This window comes from Henckelia pumila, chromosome 1, assembly GCF_033568475.1.
Source record: "Henckelia pumila isolate YLH828 chromosome 1, ASM3356847v2, whole genome shotgun sequence".
In the NCBI taxonomy this organism is placed as follows: domain Eukaryota; kingdom Viridiplantae; phylum Streptophyta; class Magnoliopsida; order Lamiales; family Gesneriaceae; genus Henckelia; species Henckelia pumila.
The window spans coordinates 78,905,861-78,917,087 of record NC_133120.1 but is presented as its reverse complement, the minus strand read 5'-3'; the positions used below and the strand labels follow the sequence as shown (position 1 = coordinate 78,917,087).

The 11,227-nt window shown below is 32.1% G+C and overlaps 1 protein-coding gene across 1 annotated transcript; it reads left to right on the top strand.

Annotated features, from left to right (window-relative positions):
* Positions 1–2,125: 2,125 nt before the first annotated feature.
* Positions 2,126–9,164, top strand: LOC140877377 (sugar transporter ERD6-like 6). The gene is made up of 18 exons (XM_073280914.1): positions 2,126–2,732; positions 3,031–3,093; positions 3,172–3,261; positions 3,351–3,410; positions 3,497–3,562; positions 3,646–3,711; positions 3,788–3,863; positions 4,217–4,281; positions 4,370–4,462; positions 4,619–4,699; positions 4,804–4,888; positions 4,967–5,013; positions 5,136–5,198; positions 5,279–5,338; positions 5,441–5,506; positions 5,610–5,669; positions 5,903–6,017; positions 8,858–9,164. Exons 1-18 carry the CDS (start codon positions 2,541–2,543, stop codon positions 8,968–8,970), a joined length of 1,461 nt encoding a protein of 486 aa, XP_073137015.1. The 5' UTR covers positions 2,126–2,540; the 3' UTR covers positions 8,971–9,164.
* Positions 9,165–11,227: the final 2,063 nt, after the last annotated feature.

Here is an 11,227-nt window from a genome sequence, read left to right as displayed (position 1 = left end):
ATAATGAATTAATCATAAAAAATAATTATTGTTATTTTCAATTTATGATCAATAAAATATTATAATTTTTTTTGTGTATTATATTAAATTTTTATTTTAAAAATTTAATAAATATGATTTTAAATCTCGTGAAGTTTTGTAATTAAAATTCGGAAAATTATGAATAATAAATTTTTTTATTTTATTTTAGAAATAGAAAAATATGTTTGTATATATATATATTATTTTTTATATAACTAGTATGTATGAGGCTAATGTTAGTATAGAGACTATTTTAATATAAATGAAAAAAAGTGTGTCATTGTCAATCCAAATGTTTAGGTTGAACCAAAGATAATTATTGACATTTTTTGTTGTACATTAGGCTTTAATTATTATACTTAATAGAATTTCATGGAGTCTTTAAAAATCTATTGACATTTTGAATACCTATAGACTTTTATAGAGTTTTTAAAAGTCAAGTTTGAATATCAAATGACTTTTTAAAACTCATCTTGAATACCACTAAACTTTTATGGAATATATAAAAGTTTAGATTAAATATCTCTAGTTAAATTCCACAAAAGTCATTTAAAGTTTAGAGCCAATACACCGTAGCCAAATATCATCTTAATCCAAAACAATTTCAAATTATTGCAAAATAGGGTAAGTTAGATCCCACCTATACATGCATTGTCTTGACATACATCTAACGGTCCTCATTCATCAATAAATGTGAGGTCCATTATTTTTTAGTGGACCCTACATGTATTGTTAAATGAGGACCCTTAGATTTATCATGGGGATAATGCCTGTAAAGGTGAAATGAACCGCAAAATAGAAAGACTTGGAAGCCAAAGTTTCCTAAAAGGCTAAAACATCTGACATCATAGTTTTAATTTTGAAAGGAGTATCGAGTCCGACCTACAATTATAATAAATATTTTAAAAAATAATCTATATTATTATAATATTATAATAATTCAACCCTTTAGACTAATCGATTTTGGTGTGTCAAATCACACCAAAAATTCTTCCCATTTTACCCCTCAAGTTAACACGCATATCTTTTATTTTAGATCTTAAATGACTAAATTATTCTCGTTTTTCTCTAACAGTCTTATCTCATTTTATGTTTATCTCTTTTTTCAAATTTCATCATTTATCAATTCCTAGTAAATTATTTACAAATTTTTTTTACAATTTCTCTCTAATTTATATATCAAATTATCAAATCATATGTCACGATCGATATTATATTGTACACTGAGAAAACGCTTCGGGTCTGGAAAAATTTTAAAAACAAATTAAAACGAAAGTTTTGGGTCTACCAGCAGCCTCAGTCGAAATGCAGTCTTATCTCGGGGTGTAATCGAGTCGAGTCGAGCCGAGTAGCATACTACTCGAGCTCGTCTATATCTCGAGCTCGAAAATTATATATAAATAAAAAATTATATGAATAAATAAATAAAATAAAATATTATATACATTATATTTATATTATATTTTATATTTATATGTGTTATCGAGTAGCTCCCGAGCTACTCAAACACATATATTTGAAGCTCGAGCTCGAGCTCGAGCTCGATTGTATGTTTTCGAGCTCGAGTTCGGTCAAATCAAGCTCGAGTCGAGTTTTAACCGAGCTACTCACGAGTAGTTTGGCTCGTTTACACCCCTAGTCTTATCCTTTTCTTGGCTTCTAGTTTCAACTTAAAGACAAGCAAATCCTCTGAAAACGTAGTATACTATAAATTACTATCCTGGGTTGGCTTGTCTGTTGAATTTTTTGTAAAAAAAAATAAAGATTCTACTTTTAGTTTTTTAAAACGGCTGAATGTTCCAGATCCATACTCTCAATAAATTAAGTCTGTACTTATCCTCAACAATCAATATACTATATTTTTAATCATTATTTCATGTGGTATGTTCAAAGCTACGTACAACCATATTTTTAGGGGGAGCATCGGTCCAATCATGTTAATGGCGTTAATGTTTTGACATTTATTTAATTTGAGGCTAAATAATCTTTAATCTGTATATATTTTGTCTTTTTCCTTGAATAGGATTGTGCTAGCCTAGCAAGCTCACAAAATCTCATGCTGACAAACCAAAATATTGTCCCATTTAAAATTCTAGTACACACTAGACAAATGATATACAGCCACGACTCTTTTTTTTTTTTTTTGATATACAGCCACGACTCTTTTAGTATCATTGATTACTCCTACTTCGTGAATCCGTGGCACGAAAGTGCTTGATTTTAAGATCAGAGTGGACACATTTCTTGATCGTTTTTTTGTGTTGGTTTGTGCTTTTTTGATATTGGGTACACGTTTTCTTGAGAAAAGAAGACAGCTTCTTGATTTCATGTGCTAAAAAGAATCATTCTTGATCAGTTTCCTGAACTGGGATTCTCATTTTCTTGGAAATAAAACTGGTCCGTCGACATTTCATCAGCAATTCGAAAAAATCTTGAGCTTTATTTTGCAAACACGGTTTCCATTTTACTGGATTGATTTGAGTGGCAAAAAAGAGGAAGAAAAGTTAATAAGGGCGAGGATGAGTTCAAGGGACGAGGTAGAAGATGGAAGAGGGGATCTGAGGAAGCCATTTCTGCACACTGGGAGTTGGTACAGGATGGGCTCGAGGCAGTCTAGTTTGATGGGCTCTCAAGCTATTAGGGACAGCTCTGTCTCGGTCTTGGCGTGTGTCTTGATTGTGGCTTTGGGTCCTGTCCAGTTTGGTTTCACAGTAATGTTCTTGTTCTGTCATTTTCGAAATGCTTGTACAAATATGCTATGATTGCGAGAGTGTGATTTGAAATTTGATTTTAAGCAAACTGATACTTCGTTGGAATAAGCTGAAATGACTTGGAACTCTAGTGGAAATTGGGACCAGCTCTTAAGTTGAAAGACTGTGTTTTAGTGTGTTTGAACTTAATAGACTTGACTTTTTATTTATTTGAGATATTTGTTATTCTTTAAGTTGCATGTTCTTTGTTTGAAACACAACTTTTACTGAATTAATCATCTGTTTCTTGGTTATGTAGTGTGGTTATTCTTCACCAACACAGACAGCCATTACTGAAGATCTCGGCCTTACAGTCTCACAAGTTAGTGCTTGTCAATCTTTCTTGCCATTATTTTTAGAAGCTCTTAATTTGGTCAAGTAACTAATGTGAATGGAACAGTTCTCTATGTTTGGTTCTTTATCGAATGTGGGCGCTATGGTTGGAGCAATAGCTAGCGGTCAAATCGCCGAGTACATAGGGAGAAAAGGGGTATGAGATATCTCATTTGTCTTAGTTATGTATAATCACTTGAATTTCTTCATGGTGTGAGAGACCTGAACTTGTTCATTAATTTTCAGTGTTTAATGATTGCTGCTGTACCTAACATCATCGGTTGGCTTGCAATCTCGTTTTGCCGAGTGAGACATTCTTACATTTTTACACCATCTGTTTCTTTCTTATTCAGCATTGAGGTATGATCGTTGTGTTTTTCCTTTTGCATTAGGATTTCTCATTTCTTTACATGGGAAGATTGTTGGAGGGATTTGGTGTTGGCATAATATCTTACACGGTAAGCACCGAAAAGTGGTAGTGATTCTAGTGTTGAGAAAAATTCTGATAGGCGTTCAACCCTTTAATTTGCATTTGATTTAGGTGCCTGTATATATTGCTGAGATAGCACCTCAAAATCTGAGAGGAGCGCTTGGCTCAGTAAACCAGGTACGTCAACTGAACCGACTTATCAGTTAGATCCATCTCACCACAAGATTTAACTCAACTTTCTTTTGTTGTAAAGCTATCAGTGACATTTGGAATCCTGTTAGCATATGTGCTGGGGCTCTTTGTTGATTGGAGATTGCTTGCAGTGCTAGGTAATTCCACTTAACCGGTGAAAGTTCGTATTAACTTCCAATTTATTCCGCTTAATGAAGTGTATCGCATGATTTTTAGTCTCTTATGGCACTGTCAATTTGATGGTTTTTCCCCCCCTTTTTGGTTCATGATTATGGGTCCTTGGAAAGATTGAAATCTGTAATTATACATATTCAACTTTAAATTTAGTTTGTATCCATGATCTTATTTGGTGATCCAATTGCTCATGTGTTTACCAAAGCAAAATAACAACCAGAGATTCAATATTTTCACCTCTAAAAACTACTTGATTCCTGTGTCAAAGGTTCAACAAAGATTTCTGAGAGTGATTAGTATTCATTTACTCTTACAGGAACATTACCTTGCCTAATATTGATACCTGGCCTCTTTTTCATTCCGGAATCTCCTCGGTGGTTGGTGAGGCTACGAAACAGTATCAACCTGAATTTCGCGGGATATTATCTCCAACACAAGTACTAATTGATATATTCTTCGTGAAAATTAGGCAAAAATGGGAATGACTGATGATTTTGAAGCCTCTCTACAAGTTCTCCGGGGATTTGACACTGATATTACGGTGGAAGTAAATGAAATCAAAGTAAATATTCTCTCAATTGTTTCATCAGACCCGGAACAGATTTTTTCCCCCCTCTTGTAGCTTTACTTTTTTCTTGATTGCATCATCCATATCCATCTAAGCTACATCAGTTATTTTCTTGTACAATTTAAAAATAAGCTTTTGATGTGGTTGTAGAGATCTGTCGCTTCAACAAGCAGAAGAACAGCACTTCGGTTCAAGGATCTCAAAGTGAGAAGAATCTGGTTACCCCTAATGGTATGATTTTTTCCGCGAGGTGTACCATTTTCCTAATTTAATTTTGCGTCCTGTTCTTAAACATGGCATGCCACACTTCTCCTTTTGGATCTTTTTTTCCGCAGATAGGAATCGGATTACTCATATTCCAACAGCTATCCGGAACTAATGGTGTTATCTTCTACTCCGCTACCATTTTCAAATCAGCTGGTGGGTAGAAGTTACCTCCTTTTTTTACAAAAGCTAAGAGTAGATTAAAATTCTTGTTATGATACCTTATATAAACAGGTATTTCTTCGAGCAATGTTGCAACGGTTGGAGTTGGAACTATTCAGGTGAAGCTTTAAAATTGTCATCACCATAGTTTGTACCTCATTTTTTTCATACAAATGTTATGCGTAACAACACTGATAGCTTTTACAAACTCTTAAGAAGATTTAAAATATGGCATTTTCAGTTTTTAGCTACCGCGGTTTCTACATGGTTGGTGGACAGGACAGGCCGTAGGGTTCTTCTACTCGTAAGTTTGTTTTAAAAACTCGGCCTCAAGGTGTAAAAAGTTATCAGATTAGATGAGAATACGGAGGTATTTTTTTTCAGGTATCCTCTTCAGGCATGGCGATTAGTTTTTTTGTAGTTTCCATCTCGTTCTTTGTTAAGGTAATGCTATTATTCATTTTATACATCGAACTCTTGTTCGTTGTTCATGTTATCCCCATATGCATATGTTTGATACTTTTTACTATCTGAACTTGTTCTAAGGGCTTTGTGGCGGAGGATTCTTCATTGTATGACATATTCGGAATCCTATCAGTGGTTGGGGTGTTGGTATGCCTTAGTCAAGATTCATGAGTTATCATTAGTTAATATTTTTTTTGCTAAAACTAAAATTCTTGCTTTGTTTAAATCAATTTATTTACTTCAATTGTAGTGCTTGATGGTCTGTTTTTCCCTTGGAGTGGGACCGATTCCATGGCTGATAATGTCTGAGGTACGGCACTCTTCTCCATCGTATGGATACGCGTAAATCATAGCAATCTTCTCCATAAGCTGTGCTTCTAGACTCAATTTGCTTCATCTGTCAAATTAATACATGGGGTCATGATCCAAATCCCAGTTTTACAAGTTCTTGATATTGAAGCTTGAATCATACCTTAATTTTCTTGGAATATTTTTTGTCGATACGATGTACTTAATTTAGTCATGTTCAATTTTATATGACAGATTCTTCCGATTAAGATCAAAAGTCTGGGCGGCAGCGTGGCAACTTTGGCCAACTGGTTCGTCTCATGGGTCATTACTATGACTGCTCCTTTGCTTCTGGCTTGGAGCAGCGGAGGTTCGTCCCCTTCCTACATATTCTATCATTTGTTGTTTGTTTTTGTACAACACCCTGTCCCAAGTCGAAACACTAAGGTACCGTTTGGTGCTATGGATGAAAAGGAAAATGCATTATAATTTTATATTAATCCGATGTTTGTCTTGTCGGGTTTTGTCTTAGAGGAAGTATTTAGAGTGGTTGTGAAACGACCCTAACTCTATAATTATTAAATAAATAAATATGCGAATTTTTTTTTTTTTTTATATATACTTACTAAATAAAATATGCACATATATGCCCATACATTCATGCACAGAATAAAAAGATTTAAAATACATAAATAAAAACTTAAATAAAAGAATTTCTTCTTTAAATAAAATAAATATCTGAGTCAAACATTTAATTAAAAGTACTGCATAAATAAAATGATTAAAATTTGCATGCACTGACAATATTCAATAAAATATTCAAAACACACAACCACTGAAAAATAATATAAAATGTGTAACATGCTGACATAATCAAAACATGCATGTGACTCAGACATCTATCACGGTCACGGGGTCACTGCATGTCCGCTCATATGTCCTCGCCGCCGGTAGGAGCTACATCCTCCTCTACGAACTCACCTGCACCATACCAGTGTAGTGAGCCTAGAGGCCCAACATGCTAACATAACAAGGGTTTAAAATAATTTAAAACAATTAAATATTAATACATAACATATACATGAATGAGCATGCTTAAAAATATCATGGCATAAACATAACTTAAATTAACTTAAATAACATAATACATACATATTGTTGAGCAGTTAAATTTCTAACATCGCATGGTTGTATCCGTAGTGTAACCTTAAATCATACATTAAATACTGATCAGCGTGAAAACCAACGTACGTGGCGGTGACGAATCACCTCTTAAATTGGCAGTAAACTGCCCTTCAATAGTTCACATATGGGGACGAATCCCCCTTAAATTGTCACACTACTTCAACTCCCAACATAAAATATTTTATTATTGCTCAACCTTAAACATTTAATTATGCATAAAATTATTTCATGAATGCATGCACTAAAAATATGTCCGTCATATATATTTAATTAATTTTTTTATAATATAATATACTCATACTTAAAATAGACTTTATGCATAAAAATAATTAAATATATATTCCGGACTTATTTTTTTTTCATGGGTTGGTCCAGACTGCTGATCACTCACTCTAAGCCCATTAAACTTATATAAAATCCAATAATCATATATTTTAGCCCAAATAACTTAATTAAACTTAATTGGGCCTAAATAAAAATATTTAAGTCCATTAACTTAATTAAACCCAATAAAATTCTAGACTGGCCCAAAAATCCACGGACTGGCCCAAAAATTCTCATGGGCTTTCAAGCCCATAAAAATCATTGGACTAACTTAAATGAATTATTTAAGTCCCAAATAAAATTATTTGGAAGACCAAATAATTTTATTTCTAATTAATTAGGCCCAAAAACATAAAAACTCATTAAATACTTAAAAATAAAATACCCGAGCCCGGCCCACCAAACCCGGACCCGAACCACCTGACCCGACCCTAAACCTACCAGACCCGACCCTGACCCAAGACCCGACCCAGAACCCACCCCAGACCCAAAACCCGTACCCCCTCTCCCAAAACCCTACGCTGCGCGAGCAGCAGCCCTTTCAGGGCTGCTGCCGCCTTGCTCCGGCCATGGCCGGCCGGAGCGCCGCCGGCAGGACCTACCCAGGGTCCTGCCGGTCCTAACCTGGTCAGCCCCACCCTCGGCTAGCCCCTGCATGGCTCGAACCAAGCCCTCTTCCACTAAACCCTACCCGGCGCACACAAGCCCCTTACATGAAGATCTGATCGGCCAGCCCTTAAACAGCATGCTACCTGGCCCTGGTTCGATCCTTAGGCACCCTAAGACACCCCCTGACCGAACCCTCAGTCCTGGACCAAGCCATGCTATGAAAACGTGAGCCATGAGTTATGAAATCCAAGAACCAAGCGTATACATTCACTTCCAACTCGCTTTCTGAAAAATTTCAAGGACTAAACAATACATACACGACACACACAATTAAACACTGATATGGCACGAAAAAGAGGAAGAAAAACATGTTTTTCACCGAAGAATTAAAAGAACGAAATTGCGTAGACGTTTCCGGGACGACGGGACGAAGATGGCTTGCTTTGGACCTTCAAAACGTGGCTATGGAGTCTCCTTGGCTGTTGACACAATGAAGAAGATGATGGAGAGTGGAGGTGGGGCGGCTGATGGTGAAGGGCGTGGGGTTGGGGGTAGGTTTAGTCTAGGTTTTAAAATAGGTTAATAATTTAGAATAAAAATCATTAGGTAGATAATATAACATACAAATAAGATTTTAAACTTTTAAAATACCTACTAATCTAAAAAAAAACATAAATCCCGAAATTATAATTTTTGGAAATTTTAAAGATAATAAAAAGTCAATATTTTGGCTTAATTTAAATAAAAACGGACTCCTAAAAATATATAAAATTAAATACTGAAAATTTTGAGAAAATAAAACTCAAAATAATATTTTTGGGCTCCTAAAAGACTCATAAAATAATTTGGGTGAAAAGTTGTCATTTCGTCCGTTCACGGTCCCGTCAACGCGATAAAATAATTAAATATCCATAAATCATGAAAATCACTAATTATGGGTTAAATGCTTAAAAATAACTTAAATCATGCACAAATAATTTCACATAATTATTTAACCCATAATCTAAAATTTTAAATAAATAAAATCTCTAATTATGCATGCGAATTTACGTATTAAAAATATCGGGTGTTACAGGTTCTGTATATTTGCAGGAACTTTCGCTATTTACATGATAGTGAGCCTTTTGACAGTGGCATTTGTGGCAATTTGGGTTCCAGAGACTAAAGGGAAAACTTTGGAGGAAATCCAGTTCTCCTTCACATGAGAATTAATGCTTTCTTGATTTTTATTTTTCTGCTGTTCAAATGACTTCATTTTGTGCGTGAGACAAGTCCATTTTTGTGTTTTAGATAGGCATAGTTCGACAGCTATTTCATCTAAAAACATATTTTAATGAGTCTAAAAGAAATAAGGAGAATCAGGTTTCCCAAACTTGATCTATTTATGGTAAATTTTTTATTTGGAATAATTTTTGTGTAAACAATTTGTAGATTGTATTAAATTTAAAATTTTAAAACTGTTTTTAAATCATAATTCTTTTTTTATGGCATTATGAACATTTAAAATTAAAAAATATGAATAAAGATAAATATATAATTTATTTAGATATGATAGCTTTAGATAAGATATATATATTATATATAATAGGTTTCATGATTTTTTATTAGATGAAATTTGTAATTTTAGAAAATGTTATTTTTTGTTTATCAAATAACACACAAAGATATCAAAGTAGTTGCTTTAAGTCCTTCGAGTTTAATAATATAGAGTATAATACTGATATTCGGAATTTTCGTATGTGAATTTTTATTTTTTATTTATTAATTTTTTTTAAGCCAATGTTTGCTTTGAATCATATGACGAGCTCACGAGCAGCACTTAGTTGCAGTTGATTGGCTTGATAAGACTAGTAATAACTCTCAAAAAAGAAATAAAAAATTAGTAATTCAATTTATTTAACGTTTGGCTATCTATTCCGCATAATACTAATTATTTATCAATAATCAAATCAATGAATTCAAATTATGAAATTATTTTTTATATTTTATTTTTATTTAAATTAAAGTATAATATCATATTTTAAAATGTCAATATATCAAGGGTGAATTGGTGTCCAGTCCCTAAATCCAAAAGCAAATTAAGAATCAGTCCCTTTTCAGAAAAATTTGTTGGCACTCCCTGGGCCCACATTATTTTTCTCGGATAAAATTAAGTACAAAACATTGAAAATATGGTACAAATACAAGATATTTGAGCACTAATTGTTCAAGATCGAGTACAAAAAATATAATTTTGAGTATAAAATCTAAACATCTTTATTAATGTGAACTTGCAACATGTGTTTGAGTACTCAAAAATCATATATTTGTACCAGATATAACACATTGGGTACTAAAAAATCACATATGTGTACCATATTTTCAATGTTTTGTACCGATTTTCATCCAAATAAGATAAATGTGTTATTAATATCAATATTTTTTAGTACTCAAAAATCATATATTTATACTAGATCTAACACATTTGATACTCAAATATCATATATTTGTACCATATTTTTCATGTTTTGTACCAAATTTCATCCGAAACAAAACATGTGGGCCCAGAGAGTTTAAACAAAGTTTTTTTTCTGACAGGAACTGATTATCAATTTAAGTTTAGATCTAGGGACTGAATTATAAATTACCCATATATCAAACTAAATATATTATTATTTAGAAAAAAACTGCATGTTTGGTCGTGAAATTTTGTCAGTTTGTGATTTTGATGCTCTCCTTGTCAAATTTTAGTTTTAGTCCATTAATTTTTTTATTGTTAACAATTTTTATCATTTTCATTGAGGTTGTTTATTTAGTGAGATAGATTATATATCGATAATAATACTAATACTATTAAACCAATTTTATAGGATGTGGAATACTAATGTATAAACAATAACACGTTTACTATGATCGATCAATTTTTTAATTTAAGTTATGATTAAGTGACGAATTACAATTTTGTCTTTTGCGTATAACATATAATCTTATTTTTAATTTGTATTTGTAAAATTAAAATTATGATTTTTATTGAAAAATATAAATTATTATTGATCTACATGTAAATTATTTTAATTCACCAAATTTTTTGAGTATAAATATTATTTATTTTCAAAAAAAATTAATAAATTGAGTTAAAAAAATTATATGAATAAAATAAATTCTAATGAAATGTATTAATCTTATCTTAAATTATTATAATTTTTATTCATGTTTTATAAATTTTAAATGAATTTTTCATATATTAAAATCAAATAAAAGGTATTAAATATATCATAAAATATTTGAATTTTTATCAATGTTTTATAATTTTTTAAATTGGTTTTTCATAATTATTTTTGGGAAGTAAATGATATTAATGTAATTTTTTTCAATTGAAAAGATACATATTTAAAAAATGATATCACACGTTTCATTTGTGAGAAATCATCAAGGTTTAAAGTTTAAATTAAGTAAATGAAGATGAGTTTTATGAGTCAATAT

Bases quoted from the DNA above. Each gene is read 5' to 3' on its own strand.
- LOC140877377 (XM_073280914.1), top strand. From the start codon at position 2,541: ATGAGTTCAAGGGACGAGGTAGAAGATGGAAGAGGGGATCTGAGGAAG. The intron at 4,282-4,369 runs GTGAGGCTACGA...CGTGAAAATTAG, and splicing joins CGGAATCTCCTCGGTGGTTG to GCAAAAATGGGAATGACTGA. The intron at 5,670-5,902 runs GTACGGCACTCT...TTTATATGACAG, and splicing joins CATGGCTGATAATGTCTGAG to ATTCTTCCGATTAAGATCAA.